Genomic DNA, 27,738 nt, shown 5'->3' with positions numbered 1-27,738 from the left:
TGATCAAGTTCTGTCTGTCATTTTCTTTACATCTTTTTCATATCTCATTTGAATTTGCAAATATGCCCACCATGGTAAATCAATACCTTATCATTATAAATCTTGTCTATCTTTCAATTTTCCTTTGTTATCCAAGATATCTTTATAAGTCACGACTTTGTCATGGTTAATTAAATTTGTTTAAGCAAAAGCTTCCATTGTTGAAAGCCATTGATATAAATTTTCTCCTTTATTCTTTCCCATTCTAAAATAACTGCATTTCTTATAACATGGTTTTGAAAATATCTCTGTGTTTTATTCTTCCCGTACCATAGGAAGGCATGCCAACAGATTTGTAGGTCCTGCCCCTCTAGGTACAATAGTCTTTTATTTCTCAGCGTTATCCATTCTTTAAGCCATGATAGAATAGCTGCTTGATAATATAGTCTCTAGTCCGGGAGTCCAAATCCTCCACTATCTTTAGCTTCTTGTAGCATTTTCACTTTAATTCGTGCTTTTTTCCCTTGCCAAATAAATCTCAATATTGTTGTGATTAGGTCATCAAAAAAGACCTTTCCCAGTTTTACAGGAATCATTTGGAATAAGAAGAGTATTTTTGGTAAGATATTCATTTTCACTGTAGCTATTCTTCCTAACAATGACAGTAGAAGATTTTTCCACTTTTTCAAATCCATTTTCATTTGTTTTAACAATCTTTCATAGTTGTCTTCTTTTAATATTGCACATCTTGCTGTTAGGTAGATTCCTAAGTACTTTACTTAACTTTTTAAACTAATTTGTCTTTTTTGTAAGTTGACTTTTCTGTTTATCTGTTAAGTTCTTTGTCAATACTTCAGTCTTTTTTAATTTATTTTCAAACTTGCCACTTCTCCAAACTTTTCTATTCTCTCCAACAATTTAGTAGTTGTTTCAAGTGGCTCCTCCAAGATAAAAAACAAGTCATCTGCAAAGGCTTGTAATTTATATTTTTGATCTTTTATCTCCAATCCTTTAATTTCTATATCTTATCTTTCTAGTCAGTACTTCTAATGTTAGTATAAATAACAATGGGGATAATGGACATCCCTGTCTTGTACCTTTTTTGATATCAAAATTTTCCGTATAGTCTCCATTTAAGGTTATTCTAATCATTTTTTTATGGTAGATTGTGTCAGAATCCAATTATACTTCATCTCCAGTTATCAATTACAGAAAACCCCATTTCTGCCCTCTCTGGATTCTGTCATAAAGAAAGAGAGGGGGGGTGAACAAAGGGGCTTTATGGCCCTCACTTCCTTTGGTACAACTTCAAAGGGTTTGAATGTGGTTAGCACCAAAAGGCCTTATCATAACAAAGGAGGCTATTTACCTTTCATGTAGTTTATCTGAAGTCTCCATCCAGCCGGAAGAAAGGAAAAAAGGGGTGGGATTGTGATGCCTGAAACTGTCACTGGAAGAGGGGGGTGATTGGGTGGGACTACTGGGGAACCCCTTAAAACCTCGAATGGGAGAGCTTGAACCCCAAGTCCTGTCTAAAACGCCTGCAACCATTTTCTCTTAATAAAGGATTCCTGTTGGAAGAATTATTCCAAGAGTTCTGTCTTCTTAAGATGCAAAGTGGGGTGGGTCCTTACAGATTGTTTGAATTGCATTTATGAAATTTTTCCCAAAGTCCAATTCCACCAACTGCTGGAACATAAATTGCCAGTTCAGATTATCAAATGGTTTTTGCACATCAAGAAATATTAATGCCATCTGTTTCCCTGGATGGTTTTCATAATACTCTAAAACATCCAAAATCATTCTTAAATTATTTTTTTATCTGTCTTTTAGGTAGAAAGCCATTTTGGTCTGTGTGTATAAATTCAGTCAAGAATTTCTTAATTCTTTCTAACATTATTGAAGCAAAGATTTTATAATCCACATTTAATAGCGATATTGGTCTGTAGTTTTTTTATTTGTGTGAGATCAGTATCTTCTTTAGATATTAAGGTAATGTTAGCTTCAATCCACGACTTTGGTATTTTAGCTTCCAAGAGGATTTCATTACACAGTTCTTTCAAAGTTGGACTTAATACATCTTGTAATGATGTATAAAATTCTGCGGGAAGTCCATCTGGGCCTGGAGTCTTATCCTTTTTTTTTTTTTCCTTTTTATGGCTTCTATAATCTCCATCATTGATATTTTCCATTTAATATATTTTGAATATTCTCCAGAATTTTTGGCAAGTCTGCTTTTTTTAAGTACAGCTGTATATTTTTTTAGGAACTTCCTCTGCCTTATAAAGTATCTCATAGAAGTCTTTAATGATTTTTTTCATTGCATCATTTTGGAACTGTAATTCTCCTTTTGAATCTTGTAGCTTTTTTTTCTTTTTCTTTCTTCAATCTATATGCTAACCATCTCCCCAGTTTATTAGCATTTTCAAAGAAATTCTGTTTAGTTCATTTAATCTGTTGAGCCATTATTTCCATCTCAGCCAGATTTAATTTATGCTTTATTATCTCCATTTGTTTCTTGAGGACTTTCTTTTGTGGGTTTGTTTGTAACTCTAGTTCATTTTTTTAAGTTCTTCTCTCAGTTTTAACTGTAATCGTTTCTTTTCTTTATTTTTTTTAGAAGCATAAGTTATAGCCAGCCCTCTGAAGTATACTTTGGCCATGTCCCATACTTTTGATGGGATGTTTCTTCTTTCTCGTTTATTTTTTTTTTAAAAATAAGCCATTTCCTTTGTTGCTAATTGTAAGAATTCTTTTTCTTTCAATATAGATTTATTCAGAGACCATCTTAGTTTTTTCTTGGTTCCTTTCCAGGTCATTTTTATTGGGTTGTGATCTGCCCAAACATTAGTTTCTATCTCCACCTCTTGTATTATCATTTTGAAGTCGAAAGATGTCCATATCATATCAATTCTAGACCATGATTTATGTCTATTTGAATAAAATGTATATTGTAGTTTTTCTGGGTTTCTCTCTCTCCATATGTCTTGGATACAAAATTCTTTCATTTCTGAAAATGCTTTAGGTAGTATATTTCCTCCTTTTCTCCCTTGTTTATGGCTTTTATAATCCAAAGTTGCATCTGCTATTGCATTAAAGTCTCCCATTATACAAAGATTTTGGTAACTTAAATCCAATATGTTCTTGTGTAGTTGTTGATAAAATTGCTCTTGCTTATCATTAGGTGCATATATTGCTACCATCAATATCTGTTTTTGATCCACCATAATTTCCACCATTAGTATTCTCCCCTCTTCATCTGCATAGATTTGTTTGGGATTCATCTTTTCTTTAATGTAAAGGGCTATTCCTCTTTTCTTTTGAGATGCAAGTGTAAAATGAAGTTTGCCAATTTTCAATTGTTCTAGGATTTTGAAATGTTGTCTCTTAATATTGGAGGCAAATTATGTCCATTTTTAGTTTTTGTAGTCTTTTAAAAATTTTCTCCTTTTAAGGAGAGTTTAGTCCATTTATATTTATTGATAAAATTCCAATCTCCTCCATCGCTTTCAATTATATCTAGATCTCAATCTTCTAGCTGATCTTATCTGTCTCTGGTCTCTCAGTCTTGCTCCTTCTTTTGGGTATGTATTTTTGATTTCTTCCTCCTCTGTTTGTTTAGCAGCTCCTTCAACTACTGTTTCTTTTTGCTTCTTGGGTTCGGGATCACCTTTTTCCAAGAATGCTTTGTGGTTGTCGAAAAATTCCATTGCTTTGAGTGGTGTGTCCAGTCTGTATCTTTTCATGTCCCAGTAGATTAAGATCCTTTCTGGAATCAACCATCTAAAATCCACTCCTTTTTCAGTCAATTTCCTGGTTAAGAACTGATAGTCTCTTTGGGCCTCTCTTATCCGTCTAGGAATTTATTTGAGAACTACAATTTCTTTTTCTTTATATTTTTTAATGGTTGATCTCTTACTTTTCTCAGAATCCCATCTCTTATGGATCTTTTAAGAAATCTAACATGCTTCCCTGGGCACATTATTTCTTCTAGCATAGTTTGAATTGACTCTAATTGACTCCAATTCTCCTTCCATTTGGATTTTCCGCATTCCTAGAACATCTACCAGTAACTCCGTTATCAAATCCAAGAGATCCTCTTCCTTGTCTTCAATTATATTTTGGAATCTTAAAAAATATGAGGCCTGTTCCATTTCTATAACCACCAATGAGTCTTCCAATTCTCCATTTATTTGGGGCAATTTTTCATTTTCATCTTTTAAAGTTTCTAATTTCTGGTCAACTTCAACTGATTTATCTTCCATTTTTTGAATTCTTTGCTGATTCTGTAATTACCTGGTTAAACTTTTCAATTTGGGAGTCTATATTAGTAATTTTTTAGTTCATTTTGTCAAGACCATTTTTCAGCTCTTCATGATTTTTCGTCGAAGTTGCCGTCTGGGCTGCAATTGCTTGAAAAATTGCTTGAGTATCTTTTTGGTGAACATCCATCTTTTCCTGCTGGAGCATTGTCGTAATTGATTTCTGATATATTGGACTTGCAGAAGTCGAGGCAGGGGCAGAAGATCCTTTTTTCCCAAGTTTAGATAGATTTGAAGCGTTCATCTTGGTCTTTACTTCTTGTATTGTAATTCACCAGGTAGCTAAATGGCCAGCTTTTATAATCCAAAAGGCTCTTATTAATTAGGAGGGGAAATCCATAAAAGTAGTTAAAAAAATAAAAAGAAAAAGGAAAGTAAAAATAGCAACAGGGAAAAAAGGAGGGAAAAAGAAGAAAAAAAAGAGTGAAAAAATGCTCCCAAAATACACAGGAAAAAGGAAAAAAGAAAAGGAAAAGGAAAAAGCAAAAATATCAAAATTATTATTCACCAAAATCTGTTCTGGGAAATTTCTTAATTTTCAATTCTTCTAGGACAGCTTATTATAGTTCCAAAAGATGCAGTGTTTATAATCCAGGGAAGCAGATGGCTCCACATACTATTTGTTTGTAGATATAGTCTATAGTCTATCTTATAAAGCCAAGTAAACCAAGAGAAAGTCTTTTCTCCAGCAAGGTTTCAAGGACTTTCAAATAAACACTGTCTGGGCATGCAGCCAAAATTCTAATCTGAATAAGCTTCAGACAAGGGAAAGTGAAATAGTTCTCAATGTAACCACAAGGTGGCACTCAGTATCCATTCCCAGCACATTTAAAGAAGGAAAAAAATGGTCAAAGTGAAAATAAGAGATTGAAATGTTTAAAAAGTAAAAATTGCACTGGCTTTTCAACAAAGAACAAAGACAAAAAAATCTCTATAAAAACAGGAGCTTCCCAAATTTATCTTAAGCCTCAGACAGCTTTAAAGCATAGAAAGTTTTTAATTTGCCAAAAAGCTTAAACTGCCGCTTGAGTTCAGGAGAGGGAGAGAGAAAGGAAAATTCCACTCCTCCCTAAAAGTAAAAGGCACACTCTCAAGCTGTAAAAGAGCTATTTGCCAAACAAGAATCCACTTCCAGTGAGAAAGAAAAAGTATTCTCACCCAGCTCAGCTGTTTGCTGTCACTCTAAGCTTCTTCTTTGTCTCTGATGATCAGCTGGCGGACCACATAAATGCAGTCTGCCTTTCTTCTGCCAATTCCAGGGGCTCCTTTGGCTCCAGCGAGCCAGCTACCCCTGACCAACGGTCCCCAAAACTTTGCCCCTTGGTGGCCACCTCTCTGGGTTGGCTTTCAGTCCGAATGGACCCACCGGCAGACGAAAATCGGACCCAGGGAGAAGAGAATTTCCCCCCGAATCTATTCTTCAGCTACGTCACCGGAAACTCTTCAACAAAACCCTTTCTCAAGAATCAAGGTAAAAAAATATATTTCAGAGAAAATAAATTGATGCGTTCAAGGACAATATGGCTAAGTGATAGACTGCAAGATGGAAATGGTCCCAAATGTTCCTAAAAGAGAAACTGCTTTTAGCACACAGAATTAATTATAAACATCCCAATCACATTAATACAAATTGTTAAATCATAATGTACCATATGCAATTAATTACTCCATTATATCTCTCTAGTATATATGTTTCTGATATCATCTTCAGTCCCCAAAATGTTGGCTAGCCCAATTACCTTTCTTTCCTGGCCACAAAAAAAATGGCCATACATTATCTGCCATTTTCTAAAAATTAGAATTATTTCTTAGAATGTTTTGGGGACCTAATAAAAATGATATTAGAAGCTAACATTTTTATAATAATAAATAATAAATAGAAGGCTAGAAGAAGCACTCTTGATGAGTGCCATTAGTAACTATCTGCAAAGACACTGGAGCTCGTATAAATACATTGGGATCCAAAGCTGACATTCTAGCATTGTTAGATTCATCTGAATTATTACTCTACCATTTAAGTTCTATTGAACAACCTCTCTGTCCTTCAGTCATGAATAAACATTACATACAAAGCATTGAAAAGGACAAGCCTTTTAAATCAAACTGTTGATTTGAAACTCCAGTCCCAGTCAGAAGTACTGAATAAGCACTTTTGAATTACTTTGGTAAGATTCAAAGAATATGAAGAGCTTCAACTAGCTTAGTAGAATCTCAAACCTCATTTTATCTTTTGAAAACCTACCAAGAAGCTGAGGCAGTGCTGCCTTAACAGAATCAGAGTAGGAAGAAACCTTGGAGGTCTTCTAGTCCAACTCCCTGCTCAAGCTGGAGATCCTATATATACCATTCCAAACAAATGGCTGTCCAATCTCTTCTAGTGATGGAGAACTCACAACATCTGAAGGCAAGCCGTTCCACTGATTAATTGTTCTTACTGCCAGGAAATTTCTCTTTAGTTCTAAGTTGGATCTCTCTTTGATAAGTTTCCATCCATTACTTCTTGTCCTATCTTCGGGTACTTTGGAGAACAGATTGACCCCTTCTTTCTTGTTATAGAAATATTGGAAGACTACTATCTTGTCATGTCTAGTCCTTCCCTTTGTTAGACTAGACATTCCCAGTGCCTGCAAGTATTCATCATATGTTTTAGCCTACAATCCCTTAATCATCTTTGTTCTCTCCTCTGCACTTTCTAGAGTCTCAACATGTTTTTTTCAGAAATGGATGTTATATTTCAAGTGTAATCTTTCGAAAGCAATATAAGACAATACTAACACTTCTTGATATTATCCCTCTATCCCTAGGACTGCAATGGCTTTTTTAGCAGTTGCAGCACACTGTTGACTCATGTTTAAGTGGTTGTCCACTAGGACTCTTAGATCCTTCTGTTACAGTTAATGCTTTTGAGCCAGGTACTACCTGTTCTATACCTGTGCATATCGTTTTTCTTGCCTAAGTAATTACTTTTTTCACCACTGAATTGCATTGTGTTGGATAGAGCTCAATGTTCAAGTCTGTCAAGATCCTTCTGGATCTTGAGCCTATCTTCTAAAGTGTTGGCTATTTCCCCGAGCTTGGTGTTGTCTGCAAATTTGATGAGATTCCGTTCTATCCCTTCATCTAAATTGTTTATGAAGATGTTGAAAAATACTGGGCCTAAGACAGAACCTTGTGTGCACCACTACATCCTTCTCTCCATGTAGATGTAGTTCTAGTAAGGACTACACATTGGCAGTCATGCTATCTATTTTACATTTTTCTATTTTAAGAAAAAGTAGGCTGTGGTTTGTCAACTGTCTTAGTAAAGTTCAGATATACTATATCCACTTTATTATGCTGGCCCACTATTTTAGTCAGTTTGTCAAAGAATGCAATAAGTTTTGTTTGGAACGATCAGTTTTTGACAAACTCATGTGGCTTTTACTAATAGTTTTACTTGCTTCTACAATAGGTATTTACAGAAGCTTGGTTATTTTTTCCAGGATCTTCTCAGGTATTAATGTCAGGCTGATTTGCCTGTAGTTTCCTAGATCCATTTTTTTCCTCCTTTTCTTGAAGATTGGAACTACATCAGCTCTTTTCCAGTCCTCTGTAATTCTCCAGTGCTGCAGGATCTTTGAAAGTTCAGTGCTTCTGAGATAACTTCTACCAGCTGCTCCAGAATGCTGGGATATAATCCACCTGATACTGGTGATTAAACTTGTATACAGTTCATAGATGTTGTCTTATCATTTTTTGCCTATTTTGTCATGTATTCCTAATCAATCTTTTATGTACTGTTTTTGTTAGATTGGAGTATTTTTTTCTTTTGTGTAAAGACAGATGCAAAAAGTGAATTAAACAGTTGCTCATTCTTCCTGCTGCCCATTAACTCCTTGCCATCTTCTCCCATTACTGCATTGATCATTTTCTTGACTTTTTTTTACAAGTTGAAAGAAAATTTTTAAAATTATTTTTGACATTTGTTGCAAAATTTAATTTGCAATAGTGGCAAATATCTGTAGCTTGGGTATAGGATGAGGGTCAAGGGTCGTTCTCTGAGCTTGTGGGTTGTTTTACGAATGTTTCATTACCAGGCTAGGTAATATCTTCAGCAGTGTTTAGGGGATATCAGTGCCAGTGTTCTTCTGTTTATAAGGACTTCAGGTGTGGATGTGTTAAGTGAGGGTCTGTGATGGGTCAGGTGTGAATCATCAGTGAGATGCTTGTGATGGGGAAATTATATCAAGTGTCAGAATCCAGTTATATTTCATTTCTATGTATCTCCTCTGAGTTAAAATCAAATCTCACCTTTCCCTGGATTCTGCCATACTTCCAAGGTGAAGGAGGGATATGTATGCAGGTTTATTGCTTTCACTTTCTCTATTTGCTACAATGTAACCTTTTGGTTACTGACTCTGTGTCTGCTATCCATTACAATGTAACAAATTGCCTCCTGCACTATGCATTTCTCTGAACCTTCTTCTCCCTAATCAGGCAACTAGGAAAAGTGGGAGGGAGAAGAAACACAAGCCTCCTGGACCTGGCTTATCTCTCCATTCTCAAAAGGAGGTGTGAAGAGCTGTGAAACATTGCACTACAAATGGAGCCGGATTGATATTATCTCCCCTTTCCCACGATGGACCTAACACCTGGGGATTGGCTGGTCTGAATCATCCAGATGAACCGTGGGGTGGGGTTTGCTAGGGACACTTTAAGGTAATCGATCTGTAAAGAAATCCCTCAGATCCTGTCTATTATGTCTGCTATCAACTACTCTTAATAAAAGTTCCTGTTGGAAGAAATTGTTTCCAAGAGTTCTGCTTTCTTAAGATGTGGGATTGAAGTGGGTCCTTACATCAGGTCAAGGTCATTGGGAGGTGAACTGCTGGGGGGTTGTGTGGGTTGGTTGAGGGTTGGTGCTGTCTCTGCTTGTCTGTGCAATTGATTTAGATTCTGAGGGGTTTGTAGGCTGGTTGTAGGTCAATGTACTTGTTGATGGAATTGCTTGTGGAGTGCCAAGCTTTGATGAAACTCACAAGCGGGGCAGGGGTAGCGTGGCTGATGATTTTAGTGTTGCTTCAATCGAACTGCTGTTGTTTGGTATTGATGTGGTAAAGATTAAGGATTTGGAATCATGGCATTTGACTGTTCATGGATCCTGGTTTTTAACTGATGAGCTGTTTGTCCCATGTAGAATTGGTTGCAATCATTATAGCTGATTTTGTAGATTACATTATTCTTTCATCCTTCTGTATCTTGTCTTTGGTTCTGGATAATTCTGGGGGAGTATGGCTGTGGGTTTGTGGGCTATTGCTATTTCTAGTGGTTGGAAAAGTCTGGTTTTCATTTCTGACACCCCTTTTGTGTATGGTAGGGTTAGTTTTTGTGTGATGGTCAGCTGTGTGGTGTGGTGTGGTTTGGGTGCTGTGTGTCAGAATATAAAGATTTTTGGATAGCCATTATGGAGAAAGACATTAAGCAGCCATTTCTCTTCTTCTTTTCTTAGTGTTGTGGTGCTGCAGTGTGTCCTGGCCCTTCTGAAGAGGGTCTGGAAACAGCTTCTTTTATCTTCAGTTGGATGGTTAATTGCAAAGCTTAAGATCTGGTCCTTGTGTGTATGTTCGGGGTACTGTCATGCCCCCATCGGAGCCTGAATCTGCTGAGGAAAATGAGCTGGAACTGGAGCCAATGGAGGTCGAGGGAGAGGTGTCTGTTGCTTCAGAAAAATGTGGGGAAGAGCAGGCTGAGGCATGCCAGGGCCTTTCAGGATTGGGACAGGATGAACATGAGAGACAGAGCTCAGGTGAGGAGCAAGGGCCACCCCCTCCTAATCCTAGAGCATGGAGCATGGACAGAAGGAGAGAACAATGCAGGCAGGCTCAACTACTTGGGAGGAGAGTGCTCCACCCCTCCCCACATGGCACACCTGGAGACTGAGACTTAGGAGATGCTGTGGGGAGGGGCATTTGTTGGGAACAAATGCTGAATGCTTGGAGTTTTGTGTGCCATTGCTGATCTTGGAAACAACTCTCTGATCTCTTGTTCTGTGTTGTGATTTCTGCTTGGAAACCCTGAAACTCTGACCATTTGAAAGGCTGACAAACTTGATTTGGTATTCAAAAACCTCGGATTGAATTTTGGCTTCTCTTCTGAAACTGCTCAGGCTAGCTTGTATTTCCACAGACTCGTTAGATTTTGGATGTGTGTTTCTTTCCTTGTTATCTACGTGGCCTTGAGTAAATTACTCTTCTAATCTGTGAGTGAATTGAAACCTGAAGGAGGATGGCTTGTTCCATACACACACTTTCCCTACCTGAAGAGTTAAAAACTTGTGAAACTACTTGCAGCCTTCTGCGGCTTGCCAGAAATGTGGGAACATTTGGGGAAAATTTGGAGCAAATAAAGGGCAGTTTGAACTGCCAGTTGACTGTTTTGCCTCTGTGCCATGCCCTAGATCATCACAGGTACATGCGGGTTTCCACTTCTCCATTGTCCAGTCTTCTTATGTCAATGTTGAGGAATGGGAGTCTGTTGTCTGGTTCATCTTCATGTGTAAATTTGATCCCAGGAATATGTTATTAAGTAGAGGGGGTTGTTTCTTCAATTTGAGAGCATTTGATGATGACCAAGGTGTCATCAACATAGCGTGTCCAAAATTCTGGTTGGATGGTGGATAGAGCTATAGATTCATTGTATGACTGCTTCTGCTATTAGACTTGATATGGGTGATTGCACCGGGGTACCTTTACTTGCTTGTATATTTTCCCATTGAACTTAAAGTATGTGTTCAGGAGTTTTATGATGGTTTCTGTGAACATGGAGTGTTCTGTAGTGGCATCATCTTTGTGTCATGGTTCCAACTAATGAAACACTTCAAAGAACTTCCAGGCATTGTTTATCCTAAAAAGTCTTTATTCTCTGTGTTACAGAGTGTCGGCACGGCATGGAGGAATGCCAAAATCTGAATTTCCTTTCCTTGCACATAACATTCCAGGCTATTCCCCTCTCCTATGTTGCAGTCATAAATCACATTTTCCAATTAGCCTGAAGGGCAAAGATTCACTTCCGTTCCATATATCATGCATTCCTTATCTTTCTCCTCCCCTCCCAGTGTCATTTAAATTAACTCTAAAAATACCAGACAGTTCTGCATATCTTGTCAAAGCAATACTATCCAATATTAGCAGGGTTGACATCCGCCCCCCCCCTTACAAAAAGGATAGGTGCTGTCTGTAAACAAAAGCATATGTCAGGGATTATCTCTTGGTTGGGGTTTTTCCCATGAAACTTTTTGATGAGTCGGTCAGCCTTCACATTGTTAGATTTCACCCAAGTAGCTTCGGACAGCAAGTGCCCCTTCCATTGTACTAGGTACTGCAATTTCCCTATAAAAATTCTAGAGGCAAGAATACATTTCACTTCATAGTGAGTCTGACCCACTACTATGAGGGGCCTGGGTGCCTTTTTGGGGGGAGGTCTTAAAGTGGAGCCCCGATAAGGTTTTAACAAGCTGCAATGGAAGACAGGATTAATTCTCCCTAAAAGTCTAGGGAGTTTCAATTCTACTGTGACAGGGTTGATGATCCTTACTATGGGGAAAGGCCCCAAGTAAGGCAATTTGAGGCGTAAATATTTAGTTGACAGATAAACCTTTTCCCCAACTTGGAATATTCTTTGGGGAGCCCTCTTTTTATCAGCTTGCTTTTTATAGGTCTCGGAAGACTTTTTAAACACAGTTTTCATGTTTCTCCAAACTTCTTCCCAACCCCTTACCCATTGATCAAGTGTCTGGGAGGCGGAGGGCCCCTGAGAGTATTCAGGCATTGGCTTTTCCTATGGCTACTCTGAAAGGCGTGTAGCCGGTACTGCTGTGAACAGAATTATTGTACACCACCTCTGCAAAAGGGAGGAAGTCAGTCCAGTTTGTCTGTTGGTAGGAAACGTAGCATCTGAGATATTGCTCCATCATTTTGTTAGCGGATTCTGCAGCCCCATTGGTTGCCAGATGAAAAGCAGATGATAAGCCTTGAGACGATCCAATTAATTTAAGAAAACTCCTCCAGAACTTCGTTGTGAAGTGTACCCCCCCCCGTCCAAAATTATTCGCTTAGGGGCACCATGCAGCTGGTAGATATGTTTCAGGAACAATTTAGTCAGTCATTGGGCAGATGGGAGTCCTTTGCAGGCATTGAAATGGGCCTGCGTCGAGAACAGGTCTGTCACAGTCCAGATGACAGTATTTTCTCTACTTTCAGGTAGGTCTACTATAAAGTCCATAGCTATTTCTTCCCACGGTTGAGAAGGGTCTGCCACTGGTTGTAGTAACCCAGGGTTTTTCCCTGGGATTCTTTTCATTGTGGCACATACAGTACAACTGTTTACATAGTTTTCCACATCCCATTTCAGCCCCGGCCACCAAAATTGCGGGCAGGTGAGATAGATATCCAAAGTGTCCAGCCTGTTTTACATCATGGCTGTGTTTGAGAGCATTAAGATGGAAGGCTTCGGGCAAATATAGTTTCCCCCTTTGTAGGCCAAGCCATCCCTGCATGTTAGGGAGCTTTGATTATCTTTGAACCATTGATCGGTGAAGAGCTCTTGTTTTATTTTCTTTACCCCACAGTCATCAGGATTTGGGACCAGTGAGGCATAAATTGAGTGGCAGTTTGTGGATTGGAGATAATTGCTTCATTAACCTCTTTGCGCTCGCTTTTGTACTGGGGCAATCTCGATAGCGCATCAGCTAGGATGTTTTTTCTTCCCGGTATGTACTTTAGAGTGAAGTTGAAATGGTTAAAGTACTGTGCCCACTGTACTTGCTTTGGGGACAATTTGTGGGGAGTTTTCAGTGCCTCTAGGTTTTTATGATCTGTCCATACTTCAAATGGAACCTTGCTCCCTTCTAGATAGTGTTGCCAGTTTAACAGCCCCCACCTAATTGCAAAGGCATCTTTCTCCCAGATTGCCCATCTCCTCTCGCTTTCAGTAAATTTTTTAGAGGTGTAGGCACAGGGTTATAGAATTCCACTTTTGTTCTTTTGCAGTAATACAGCTCCGACTGCCATGTTGCTGGTGTCAGCTTGGATTACAAAGGGTTCCCCCAGGCAGGGGTGCTTTAGGATTGGTTCAGCAGCAAATAGTCTTTTTAAATTCTCAAAAACTGTTTGACAGCTCATAGTCCATGTAAGTGCATGGCCCGGTCGCAGTTTTCCTCCTCCTTTCCCTGTTTTGAGTAGTTCTGTAAGGGGTAGGGCAATCTCAGCAAAGGATAGAAGTTGGCAAAACCGAAAAAGTCTGAAGTTGTTTGCGAGTCTTTGGGAGCTGCCACTCAATTATAGTTCTCACTTTGGCTGGATCCATTGCAATGCCCTCGTTGGAAATTCTGTAAGCAAGATAATTTAATTGGGTCTGGTGAAATTCACATTTTGACAATTTGGCATAAAGCTTGGCATTCAATAATTTCTTTAACACCTCTCTCACTAGCTTTATGTGATCAGTCATATTCGTGCTGTATATCAGGATATCATCAAGATACACCAGAACCCCTTTGTACAAGTGATCATGTAGGACCTCATTAATCAACTGCATGAATACGGCTGGGGGCCCCTGTAGTCCAAATGGCATGACTTTGAACTGATAGCTCCCCATAGGACAGTTGAAGGCAGTTTTTCACTTGTCTCCCTCCTTTATTCTCACCCGGTAATATGCCTCTCTCAGGTCTAATTTAGTGAAGACACTCCCCTTAGCCAGATGGGTTAATTAGTCCTTTAGGAGTGGGAGGGGGTATTTGTTTTCCACACTCACAGCATTGAGACCTTTATAGTCTACGCAGAGATGCAGAGACCCATCTTTTTTTCTTTGAACAACACAGGGGCTCCCAAGGTAGATTTGCCCATTTAATGAACCCCTTGCTAGGTTTTTGTTCACATATCATTGCATCTCCTCCATTTTGAGGGGGGGCATAGCATACATTCTCGGTCGTGGGAGTTTGGCTCCTGGCACCAGTTTGATAGAGCAGTCATTGGGTCTGTAAGGGGGCAGGGCATCGCATTCTTTTTCACTAAATGCCTCCACTAGGTCCTGGTGTTCATTGGGGTTGGATAGTTCGCCTGGTGGCAGTGAGGCAGGCATGTGCACTCACTCATTGGGTGGTCTAAAGTGTCCCATAACATCCATTGAATCAGTGGGAGGCTTAGATCCTATAGGTAGTCTTACTGTTCTCATTCCTTTCTCTCACCAGATAAATGTCTTCCATTTGTCCAACCAGGCTAATCCTAGAATCACAGCCTCAGTCATTTTTGGGGCCACCAGGAAGCAAATAAACTCCCAGTGCTCACCTATTTCTAGGCATAGGGGCTCAGTGTGACTAGAGTCCCTCCCATCAGGGAGCCATTGGCTTACTCAAACCTCACAGGTTTGGAGAGCTGTTTTGCCATATGCCCATTTTCATGGCAAATGGCAGGCTAATAATGCATCGGGTGCATCCAGAATCGATTAGCACATTTAAGTCCATTTGTGCCCCTGACTTAGGGATTATAAGTTTGGCGGGCAGTGAAAAAGGTGGGACATGTCAACTCACCATTGGGTCGCTCTCTCCTTCGTCATCACTGTCAAAGGAGGTTAGAGCAGGGGCGGGTCCCCGAGGAGTCCCAGCGTCTTCCTGTGGGGGAGGGTGTAATCTGGGCAACAGGTTCTTGCGTGACCCAGTTGGATTTTTCTCTCATTAGCCGCTGGGCAGGTTTCCTTCTTGCTGCTGGTTCCGGTCTGCTCTGTGGTCGGGGGTAGGGGACTGGACAGTTTGCTGCTTGATTTCCCTCCTGTCCATACCGGAAACACTTGATTGACGGGCCTGCAGGTGGCCTGGGTCTCTCAGCCATCGCAGTACTTGGAGGTTTTTGTGGGGTTGATTGCTGTTTGGGGTTGCTCTGGCTGCTGCTCAGATTCAGGTGGGGGAGGCTTATTATAGCAGGTGAGCTGAACGTCTAGCTTCACCGCTGCCTGGTATCATTCTTGCTTCTGATCAGGTACTGCTCAATAGATGCAGGCCTGAGAGAGGTGATCGTCTAATCCCTCAATGAAGTGATGGATTAGGGATTGCTCAGGCCACACCTCTATTCGACCTGCTATTTGGCGAAATTCTCGCACGTACTCCAGGGCAGGCCTTCCAGCTTGTTTTATTTTGCAGATTTGTTTTCTGCTTTGAGACCAATTGATGGGTCCTCAAATCTTTCTCTAAGCACTAGGAGGAAGAGGTGGGAGGGTCCTCCAATTCAGGGGCTTTCTCATTATATAAATTGTTCAGCCATTCGGATGCTTCTCCCTCTAGGCTGGACGCAATCACATCAACCATGGCCCCTGGGTCTGGGTAGAGATAGGCCCAGCAATTCAAATGAGAACGTACTTAGTTGAGGGGGGGAAAAATCAACTTCTCTGGGTCCCCATCGAAAGTTGCCCTGAAAGGTGGTGCAATGATAGGCTGTTGATTTATGCCCAGGGGTTGCACGTTCGGGGGCTGTGGCCAATCTCCTTGCTGTGGTCATTCTCCCATCAGCTGCTGATCTCCTGGCTTCTGCACCACCCCAAGCTGTTGCAAGGCCTCTATTAGCTGTGGCAAGCTCAGAGGCCGTTGTCCATCTACCTGCGGGGGATGCCAAACTCCCCATTGCTTCAGGGGCCGCAGATTGGAATTCCCTCTCTCTTCAGGGCTGGAGTCTCTGGCAGGGGAAGACAGGGTCTGAAAGGCTGTCTGATCAGCAATGGAAGGGCTGCAGGCTCCTCTCTGCAGGAATTGATTTCTGCCTCTCACCTCTCGCTTTTCAAATCTTTCCAGTGACTCACCCAAATCCTCAGTGGCAGGCAGTCTGGTATCTCTCCACCGATTTGCATTTGTCAGCCAGCTGTTTGTCTGCCAAAATTCCCACAGCATGCTGTCTGTTGCTTCCCCCTCTGGGTTATCAGCAGCTGCCGGGTCTTCAAGCAAACTCCCATTTCTCATGATAGATTTTCCTCCTTAATTTTGCCAGCTTCTTTCGAGCCTAGGAAGAAGAGGAAGGTGGTGTTTAGTGAGTAGGTGGTATATGGTTTGTTTAGCTAGGTCGATGTCAATCCAGGTGAAGAGAGCAGTGATTTTGAAGGAGACCATAATTTCTTTCTTGTTGATCTTGTGTTTGATGCATTGTAGAAATTGTTCTGAGGAGTTTCTTGAGTGTGTTGAGTCGTTAACCAGGTTTCTGAATTTTCTCTGCAGGGTTCCAAGTCTTAATTTGTTTTTAGTGTTTTCTTAGTGTTTTATAATTTCATCTCTATTAGTGAGAAATAAGTCCAGTATAGCTGATCCTCTAGTTCCCTCCTCTACCTTTTGAGTGACAAAATTGTCTGCAAACCTCTTTGTTCTTTCGCTAGATGCAGAGTTTCTCTACCAGTTGATGTTAGGATAAAGTCCCCCATTACTACTGTGGTGTGTTTTCTGCACAACTTAGCTGATTAGAAAAAAATTCATCTATTTCCTTTACAGAGAGTTCTCAGCTGATGACCACAATTGAACTCAAAATTTATGTGACTGAGAAATTTGTTAAGGGAGTTTTGCCCCATTTTATGACTTTTCTTGTCACATTTGTTAAGTAACACAGTTATCACCTATCCAGATATCAACTGGGAGACAAACTCTGCAGTGAGCAGAATATCAAAGAGATTCCTAACCAACCTAACTGACAACTCTGTCACCCAAAAGCTGGAGGAGGAAACTAGATGTAAAGCTATACTGGACTTCATCCTTACAAATAGAGAAGAAGTGATAGAGGCAATTGAAATTTCCGGAACCTTGGGTAAAAGTGACTATGTCATACTGGAATTTAACATAATGCAAACATTAGTAATAGAAATCCAACCAATGTCTTAAACTTCAAAAGAGCCGACTTTAACAAATTCAGAGAAAACCTAGAAAAGATCCTATGGATGAAATTTGTAAAGGGGAAAACAACCCAAGAAGCATGGGAAAGCGATCACAAAAGCCCAGACCAGCACAACACAAATGAAGAAGAAAAACAAGAAATTCAAGAAGAAACCAGCATGGCTGTACAAAGATCTTTCAAACAAACTGAACAACAAAAAGGACAAATACAAAAAATGGAAAGAGGGACACATAACCAAGGCCAATTATCAGCAGACAGCCAGAACATGCAAAGAAGAAATCAGGTAAGCAAAGGGTCAGAATGAGCAAAGACTTGCAACAGAAATCAAGAACAATAAAAAAAAGTTTCTTCCAACATATTAACAAAAAAAAGTCAAGGAAACGGTAGGCCCACTAAAGAGAGAAGATGGCAAGGAAATTACAGGCAACAGGGAGAAAGCAGAGCTGCTTAACTCATACTTTGCCTCAATCTTCACACAAAAAGAAACTATAGCCCAACATACCCCCCCAAAAAACCCACTGCAAAAGATAAACTAGAAACAAAAATTAAAATAAGCAAGAAAGAGTTCTGAAAGAGCTGGCAGATGTTATCTCAGAACTGTTGCACCATATCTTTCATAAATCCTGAAGCACCAGGGAAATACCTGAGGATTGGAAAAGGGCTGATGTGGTCCCCATGTTCGAGAAAGAAAAAAACAGACCCAGGAAACTACGGACCAATCAGTTTAATATCAATATCTGGGAAGAGCCTAGAAAAGATCATCAAAAAAACAGATCTGTGAACAACTAGAAGTAAACAAAGTCATAACTAGTAGCCAGCATGGGTTTGTTAAAAATAGATCATGCCAAACCAATCTTATTTCATTCTTCAATAAAGTGACTAAACTAGTAGATCAGCAAAATGCAGTGGACATAGTATACTTGGATTTTAGTACAGCATTTGACAAAGTACACCACAACCTACTAATTGGTAAGTTAGTAAAAGGTGGAATAGACAACACCACCACCAGATGGATCTGTAGCTGGCTGAAAAACAGTACTCAACAAGTAGTCCTCAATGGCACTACATCTCCCTGGAGAGAGGTTAGCAGTGGGGTACCACAGAATTCCATATTAGGCCCAGTACTCTTCAATATCTTCATAAATGACATAGATGAGGGAATTGAAGGGGACTCATCAAATTTGCAGATGACATCAAACTGTCAGGAGTAGCCAACACCCCAGAATCTTGACAAACTTAAACAATGGGCCCTATCCAACAAAATGAGTTTCAATGTGGAGAAAAGCAAAGTCCTACACTTAGGCAGGAAGAACCAAAGGCACAAGTACAGATTGGGTGAGTCCTGGCTTAAAAACAGTAACTGTGAGAGGGACCTTGGAATCCTAGTGGACAATCACTTGACTATGAGCCAGCAGTATGCAGCAGCAACCAAAAAAGCTAATAGAATCCTGGGTTGTATAAACAAAGGCATAAAATCAAAATCATGCAAAGTACTAGTACTGCTTTACAAAGCCCTAGTAAGACCACACCTGGAATACTGCAGCCAATTTTGGTTACCATATCACAAAAAAGATGAGAGTTTTGAAAAAATTCAAAGAGCAACTAAGATGATCAGAGGCCTGGAGGCTAAAACATACGAAGAATGGCTGCAGGACTTGGGTTTGGCTAGTCTAAAGAAAAGAAGAAATAGGAGAGACATGATAGCAGTGTTCCAGTATCTGAGGGACTGCCACAAGGCACAGGGGGTCAGGTTGTTCACCAGAGCACCAAAGGGAAGGATGAGAAACAATGGCTGGAAACTGATCAAGGAGAGAAGCAACTTGGAAAGAAGAAACTTCCTGACAGTGAGGACAATCAACCAGTGGAACAGTTTACCCCCAGAAATCGTGAGTCTTCCATCACTGGAGATTTTTAAGAAGAGACTAGACAACCACCTGTCTGAGATGTAGAGGTTCTCCTGCTTGAGCAGGGGGCTGGACTAGAAGACCTCTAAGGTCCCCTCCAGCTCTATTCTATTCTATTCCATTAATTCTGATTGTCAGAAGTTTGCAAAAGGTGATCACATGACCCCGGGACACTGCAACCATCATAAATGTGAGTCAGTTATCAAGCATCCAAATGTAAACCATGTGACCATGGGGATGCTGCAACAGTCGTGTGATAAATGGTTACAAGTCACTTTTTTCAGTGCCTTTGGACAGTCACTAAATGTAAGTTGAGGGCTCCCTGCATTTGGTTGGGTAATCTGCAGTATAATAGAACAATAGCATTGGAAGGGACCTTGGAGATCTTCTTGTCCAACTCCTTGCTCAAGCAGGAAACAGTACATTATTCCAGACAAACAGTGTTTGAGCATCCAGTGTTGGAGCATCCATAACTTCTGGAGGCAAGTAATTCCACTAATTAATTGTTTTAACTGTCAGGAAATTTCTCCTTAGTTCTAGATTGGTTCCTTCCTTGATTAGTTTCCATCCAGTGCTTCTTGTCCTGCCTTCAGGTGCTTTGGAGAATAGGTTGACCCCCTCTTCTTTATGGCAGCCCGTTAGATCAGAGGTCCCAACCTTTCTGAGTTGGTGGCCCAGGGCGGAGTGGTGGTGGAGGCGCCCTTATGCATGTGAGCATGTGCATGCATAAATGGGGGTGTGTGCACATGCAACACAACAGGCCATGAGTACCTGTGCAATGCTTGGGCGACGCTAGCGCCCACTCAATGATACAATGCTAGCACAAGTGGGGATGTGTGCACTCACAGCAATACTATAGCCTATATGACACTTGTGGCATTGTAGCGACTGCGCCACACCCCAATGCTAGAGCAAATGGGGTGTGTGAGCATGCACACACGCATGCAATGGCCAGCCACTTATGTGGCCCAATGGCCAAGCCAACAGACCACAGCTTGGTATTGGGCTGCAGACCTTAGTTTGGGGACCCCTGCTTCAGATATTGGAACACTGCTATCATATCACCCATAGTCCTTCTTTTCATTAAACTAGACATACCCAAATCCTGCAACCATTTTATCCTCCAGTTCGCTAATCATCTTTGTTGCTCTTCTCTGCATTCTTTCTAGAATCTCAATATATTTTTTATATCGTAGCGACCAAAACTGGATGCAATATTCCTAGTATGATCTTACCAAGGCATTATAAAATGGTATTAACGCTTCACGAAATCACAGCCTAGGACTGTGTTGGCCTTTTTGGAAAGTGCACCAAACTGCTGGCTCATATTTGAGTGATTGTCCACTAGGGAGAATGAGCTGAAGCAGCAGCAGCACAAGCTTGAGCAAGAGACAGCTGGAGTTGCAGGGCTGTCAGGGCTCAGCAGAAATGCCAGGATCAGCGCCGGTGTCAGAACCCACTTATATTTCATTTCTATCTATCTCCTCTTATCTAAAACCAAATCTCACCTTCTCCTGGATTCTGCCATACTCCCAAGAGGGAGGGGGGATATGCCTGCGGGGTTATGGCTTTCACTTTCTCTATTCGCTACAATGTAACCTTTTGTTTATTGCCTCTGTATCTGCTGCCCATTACAATGTAATAAATTGTCTCCTGCACTATGCATCTCTCTGAACTTTCTTCTCCCTAACCTGGCAGCTAGGAAAAGGGGGGGAGGAAATACAAACATCCGGAACGTGGCTTATTTCTCTGGTCTCAAAAGGAGATGTGAAGAGCTGTGAAACATCATGCTACAAACGGAGCCAGACCGATGTTATCTTCCCTTTCCCACAATTGACTTAACACCTGGGATTGGCTGGTCTGAACCATGTGGATGAACTGTGGGGTGGGGTTTGGTTAGGGATCCTTTAAAGTATCGATCTGTAAAGAATCCCTCAGATCCTGTTTATTATGCCTGCTATCAACTACTCTTAATAAAAGTTCCTGTTGGAAGAAATTGTTTCTAAGAGTTCTGCTTTCTTAAGATGTGGGATTGAAGTGGGTCCTTACAGCTGGGCTCCAGCTGATTGGCACTTCTGCAGGGCTCAGCAGAAGCACTGGGATCAGCGCCAGGCTCCAACTGATCAGCACTTTTGCAGGGCTGTCAGGGCTCAGCAGAAGCACCAGGCACTGATCCTGAGCCCCACAGAAGCATCGATCAGTTGGAGCCTGGCGATGAGCCTGCCACTTCTGCTGAGCCCCACAGAAGCACCGATCAGCTGGAGACTGGTGCTGATCCTGGTGTTCTGCTGATCCCTGACAGTCCTGCAGAAGCACCAATCAGGTGTCAGGGCTCAGCAGAAGTGCCAGGATCAGGGAGGGAGGGAAGGAAGGAAGGAAGGAAGGAAGGAGCTGAGAATGAGAATGAGAAAGAGAGAGAGGCAGAGAGGGAGGAAGGAAAAAGGAAGGAAGGAGATGGGAATGAAAGGCAGGGAAATGAGGGGAGGAAGGAAGGAAGGAGATGGGAATGAAAGGCAGGGAAATGAGGGGAGGAAGGAAGGAAGGAGATGGGAATGAGACAGAGGGAAAGAGGGAGGGGAAGAAGGAAGGAAGGAGATGGGAATGAGAAGGAGAGAGGCAGGGAGGGAGGGAAAAAGGAAAAAAGGAACCCCCCTGACAGTAACCACAATGCTAATGCAGCCCTCAATTAAATTGAATTTGATACCCTGATATAAAAGGTTGTTAAATGAACCTGGTTCCCCCATTGACTTTGCTTGTCAGAAGATTGCAAAAGGGGATCACCTGACCCTGGGACACTGTGACTGTGACACTGTGACTGTCATAAATATGAATCAGTTGCCAAGCATCCGAATGTAAATCACATGACCCGGGGGATGCTGAAATGGTCATGTGTGAAAAATTTTCATAAGTCACTTTTTCAGTGCCGTTGTAACTTCGAACAGTCACTAAGCAAACTGTTGTAAGTTGAGGACTACCTATACTTTATCACGTTTTTCCTCTTTTGGGGGGGGGGTCATCAAGTTTTTGACACCTTGCTAGGTGACTGTTGGTACTCAGATATTGCCATATCCTAAAAGTGGTACAATGGGTGAAAAGGTTGAAAAGCCCTGAACTAGGAGTCAAGATCCCTTTCGCAGTTACTACTGTTGACCAGGTATCATCTATTCTGTACCTATGCAGAATAGGTGATACCTGGTTTTTCTTGTCTAAATGTAAAACCTTACTTTTCTCTGAATTTGAATTTCATTTTGTTAGATAGGTCCCAGTGTTCAAGTTTGTCAAGATCCTTCTATATCCTTCTATATCTTGAGCCTATCTTCTGGAGTATTGGCAATGTCTTTCCTTCTTCCTTTTAGAGAAGGTTTCCATCAGTTTCCCCCCCTTTTCTATAGAGGTGTAGCTATTTTTGTATATATATATAACCCAGCTCTATCTCCTCCTTTATTAGGTCTGTTTATTTTGAACAATTTAAATCCTTCTAGCTGTAGATTGTCTGGGACTACACATCCTCTTCACAACCTGTTTTCTTTGTTACCTTCTGGGAGGAGGCTCCGTGGTATCCAAAGTAGAATATCCAGATTCAATCACAATTTTGTTCCATACAGTATTAACCTTGTGAACTCTAAAGCTTCCTCCTTCCATTATGTATTTAAGATGGACAGTGATTAATATTTATATGCAATGCTTTTTTTTGTAAAAAAAAAAAAAAGCTGCTGCAACTCACATACGTCATACAACCTGCTTTGGCTACCCTACAAGATTTACCTTTATAGTTGAAAAAAAAAACCTTCAATTTTTAGTGTATCTAAAAGACTAGGATTTTGTTCAAGGTAAGTTAATACTAATAATGTTACTATGCATTGTGTGGCTTTAAATTACAAGAAGGCATTTTATTAATTTTTTGGGACATTTACCACTGGCATACCCATTTAGTTTAATGAGTGGAAATGTCAGCTTTCTATGTGGAATGAAATTGGCCCAATAAAACAAAATTTAGTTGCTTGTAGAAGATTGAATTATTTTTAAGAAGTTGTCAAACAAGGTGGAAAAATTTACATTTGGAGTTTAATATGGATATTGACTTGAAACAAATTAAAGTTGAAACTTTGTCATTGAACATATTACTTTTAATTTACCTTTAAGTTAAACCCATTTAATAAATAGATCTGATTAAACCTCACACTGTAGGTCTACTTTTACATCTGACCGATATATTAATATATATTATTATTATTATTAATACCTTCAAATCACAAGACATTGGTTTTATTCTTATTCTTCCCCTCTACAGTTTGTGTATAAAGTATAAAAGACTAAAAAGAGATTTTCATAGACATCCCAGATTTTGAACTACTCAAGGAACTGAAACAGCAAAGTTTTGCTGTTGGGCAAGCTTCCATGCCAGCCACCTTTCTTTCCTCTTGCTTCGCCCCTTTTTAACCTCACACCCTATCTTCTGTAAGGGAGGACAAAAGGCTCACTTACGCTCTTGTGAAAGATGGCCTCCATGTTTATGTGTCTCCCACCGCCACATTGGCTTCCACACCACATGGTCTGACCCAGCCATATGGTCGAACCCAGCCACACGCTCTGGCTGTGGTGCTCCAGCATCTCATGGCTCCTCCTAGAGGAGGCAGGCAGCGCTGAAGGGGACCCCGCTTACACTGTACCACCAGCAGGGCATTTTCAAAAACAAATGAGGATAGGAAGGGAAACAATAGGAAAAGAATGCAACTCTGGAAAATCCGTTGAAAAAAGGTGTCAGAACTCTGTTCTGGTGTGTTCTATGACAAAAAAAAAAGCCCTGCCATTGAAACCAATAATGGCAATGATACCGTATTTGCCTTCATGTACTAGATCTTCAAGTTCATCCTGTTTGTTTCCCGTACTTTGAGCCTTAGTGTATAGGGCATCTGAGTCCTTTTTTAATGACCCTGTGTTTGCTTCCTATCTTGCTTGAATCTTGTTTGTTTAAGCAGTTTTGCAGGGGAAGACAGACTCAAGGTTTAGTCTGGTCTTTAAAAGAATCTGATTTGCTCTTTCTGATGGGCTGAATATGTTTCTTTTTATCTTTCATAACTCTTAATTGCTTTGTCTGCTCAATCTGTATACAATACTGTTTTTCACCTCTTTCACTCCACCCTTTTGCCCTTGATGTCAATGCTGCAAATATTGTATATTCTTACTTTTGACAATATGCAGAATTATCTGGTAATTATGGGGTTAATACAGAGCAGAATGGGGGTGGGGGTAAAGCCCAGGAAAGAAAGAGGAAGAAAACATTTGACCTTTACACTAATTGGATAATGTGATATATGATGGCAATTTAGGGAGGGAACATGCTGATAATTTAATTGCTCAGAGGAAGAGAACTTAGATCCTAGCATCCCTCCATTATGCCTGTGCCGACATTTTGTAACAATCACTGACTTTTAGGAAAATAAATGCCCCTCGATGAGTTACAATAGTTTGGGCTTCTGCAGGACAAGTAAACCATTTCCCCAACTTGGAATGTTCTTTGGGGAGCTCTCTTCCTATCCGCCTACTTTTTATAGGTTTCAAAAGTCTTTTTTAAAGCAGTTTTTGTGTTTTTCCAAACTTCTTCCCATCCCCTCACCCACTGATCAAGTGTCTGGAAAGCAGAGGGCAACTGAGGATATTCAGGTATTGGGTTGAATTCTTTTCCTGTGGCCACTCTGAAAGGTGTGTAGCTGGTACAGCTGTGCACAGAATTATTGTACACCACCTCTGCAAAAGGGAGGAGATCAGTCCAGTTTGTCTGTTGGTAGGAAACGTAGCATCTAAGATATTGCTCCACCATTTTGTTAGCGGCTTCTGCGGCCCCATTGGTGGCCGGATGAAAAGCAGATGATAAACCTTGAGATGATCCAATTCATTTAAGAAAACTTCTCCAAAATTTTGCTGTGAACTACACCCCCCCGTCCGAAATTATTCACAGCCGGTAGATATGTTTTTTAAAATAAAATATTTTCTTTATTACTTTTTAGTTTGGTTTTGTACTAAGGGTCATTTCATACTATGAGTAAGTCAGATATTATGGTTAAGCATTATTGTATACAATTTTTAAATATTTTAATATATTTTACATAGCATGTTATCTATTTTTAAAAGCTATACAGTAATATATTAGTACTGTGCAGAATTTCAAAAGGATGGTCTCTTCAGCAAAGAATTAAAACTGTTTCTCAAATTCAGTGAGCATTTTTGTAGAATTCTTTTAATAGTATATAATCAATCACTCAACACATGGGAATAATTTCTATTCTTAATCATTACTGGATTTTTAGTTGTAATGTTGTACTGTTAGATATAATTAGATATAATTGTAGTTGCAATGTTTATTGTAATCTAAATACTTCTGATATTTTCCCTTTCAGCCCTCCACTCCATGTTTAGCCCAGCTGCTAGGCAAATACTAGCAGTAGCTCATTCCCACAATGGAGTGCCAGCAGTGAATCATCCTGCCCGAACAGAGACTCCCCCAATTGATGAGGAAGCCAGACATATGAATAGATTCACAGTGGCTCAAAGTGGAGAAAGAGTCCCAGATTTGGAGCTGATGCCAGAGGAGAAATAGGTACTGAGAAAGAAGTCCAGGAAGCACATTCCACAGGCTCAGGAGCCAAAGCTCCTGAGTCAGATAATCAGCAAGCCTTCCAAAGAATTAATACCTTCATATTGCTCCTGTTTTACCAGAGCCTTATATCGTATCGACCAAATCCTCTATTTTAATTCTATAATTCTAAAATTGCATAATATAAGAAATAAATTGCATACAACATGCTATAGATACATTTGTTAACAACATGCACCAAAGAACAAGTTTGCAGAAGTTTGCTGGGGTTTATGTGAGCAGAAGTCCAATATATGTGGAGGTAGTGGTGGTTTCAAATAATATAACAACAGGTTCTCTGCCTCACCTTCCCTCCATCTTGGTTGGGGTGGGCTGCTTGGGAGGTCAGCTGGGGTGGGGGCAGGAGGTCCCAGAAGGGGATGGCAGGAGGGTACATTTGGGGGGGGCTGTAGGAGTCTTGGACTGGGGTGGGTGCAGGGGTCAGCAGGTCCTGGCTGGGGGAAGGTGAAGGGTCTGGCTAAGGGGGTGGGAGGGCCAGGATGCCTAGGTGGAGGAAAGCCACTCCCCCACTGGCTGAGCCTCTCATCCACACCATGGTCATGTAAGATTGTGCAGAAGGGGTGCTGGGCAGGGGGCTGGAGGGGGTGGCTGGCAGGGGGGGAATCAGAACCACTGCTGTCTCCCTTCCACAGCCCCATCAGTGTGGGCAGAAATAGCCCTGGGATGGCCAGAAGGGACCCCTCACCTGGCTTGGGCCTTGATAGCTCTGCGGCTCTGATGGGGGCAATGGCTGCTGCTGCTCCTGCTGCTCTGAGCCCCTTGACGAGCTGGCTATGAAGGGAAGCAGGAGGCGGCAGCAGTGATCCTTGCATTATTAGGCCCGGCCGGCAGCAGCTCTGGAAGCAAAGCTGTGCCACCCATCCTTGCGCTAGTGGGGAGCAGTGGTGGGAGAAGGCAGGCTCTGGTACATGCCCCACCCCTCACTGCTGCCACTTTGCATTGTCTCGCACACATCCCTGGCTAACCGCCACTGTCTCCCTTCTGCAGCATAGCATCACCCATTCATTCTGGGCAAAAGGGAGAGTCTTCCAAGCTACTAGGTACTGTGTCACCCCGTGGTGTGTTAAACAGTCTAAAATGTCCTTGATTTCAAATTCTTGTTCTCCCTCAACCGTGATAAGTGTTGGCACCAGGGGTGCAGGAGACCTGAGATTGGAAATAACCTCTGGTTTGAGCAAACTACAATGGAAAACAGGGTGGTTTTTCCATAGATGTTTTGGCAAATCTAGTTCAACAGTCACAGGGTTGATAATGCCCTTAACTGGAAAAGGTCCGATAAATTTAGGCCCCAATTTCTTTGAAGGTTGCAAAGACTGTAAATATTTCATAGAGAGGAATACGCAGCCTCCAACTTTATATGGTTTCTGCTCTACCCACCGTTTATCAGCTTGGGCTTTATAGGCCTCCCTGGCTTCATCCAAGGCCTTCCTGACCACTGGCCAGGTGTTTTGCAATTTTTTGAGCCACTCCTGCAAGGAGGGGATCTCAGGTTCTTTGGTGGGGAGTTCAAGCATGGCGACAAAGATTTGACCATTTGCTACTTGAAATGGAGTGAAACCAGTACTGGAGTGTACAGCAGTGTATTATAGGCAACCTCAGCAAAGAGTAGGTCAGCCCAATTTTCTTGTTGGTAATTAATAAAACATCTTATTGTTCTAGAACTGAGTTAAGTGTCTCTGTCCCCCCCATTCGTTTGAGGATGGTGAGAAGATGATAGCCCTTGATTAGAATCCATCAGGTCCAGAAAAGCCTTCCAGAACTTAGAAGTGAATTGAACCCCTCGGTCTGAAATTATACATTGTGGAGCCCCATGAAATCGATATATGTTCTTCACAAAGAGTTTTGCTAAAATCTTTGCAGTTGGAATTTTGGGGCATGGAATGAAATGAACTTGTCTGGAGAACAAGTCTGTGATGCTCCAAATTACAGTGTTTCCAGCACTTTCAGGCAGTTCTACAATGAAATCCATAGAGATCTCTCTCTAG

At 41.0% G+C, this 27,738-nt stretch overlaps 1 protein-coding gene across 1 annotated transcript in view; it reads left to right on the top strand.

The window, feature by feature from the left end:
- TMEM52B (transmembrane protein 52B) overlaps positions 1-27,738 on the top strand; it is a 69,008-nt gene that overhangs the window by 5,579 nt on the left and 35,691 nt on the right. The window contains exon 4 of the mRNA XM_039320443.1: positions 25,497-25,696. Coding sequence (XP_039176377.1) covers positions 25,497-25,696 — 200 coding nt within the window. The remainder of the gene's footprint in view (positions 1-25,496; positions 25,697-27,738) is intronic.

This window comes from Crotalus tigris, unplaced genomic scaffold (assembly GCF_016545835.1).
Source record: "Crotalus tigris isolate CLP2741 ecotype Arizona unplaced genomic scaffold, ASM1654583v1 scf7180000023637.1517150, whole genome shotgun sequence".
NCBI lineage: Eukaryota > Metazoa > Chordata > Lepidosauria > Squamata > Viperidae > Crotalus > Crotalus tigris.
This window is presented reverse-complemented; position numbering and strand designations above follow the sequence as displayed.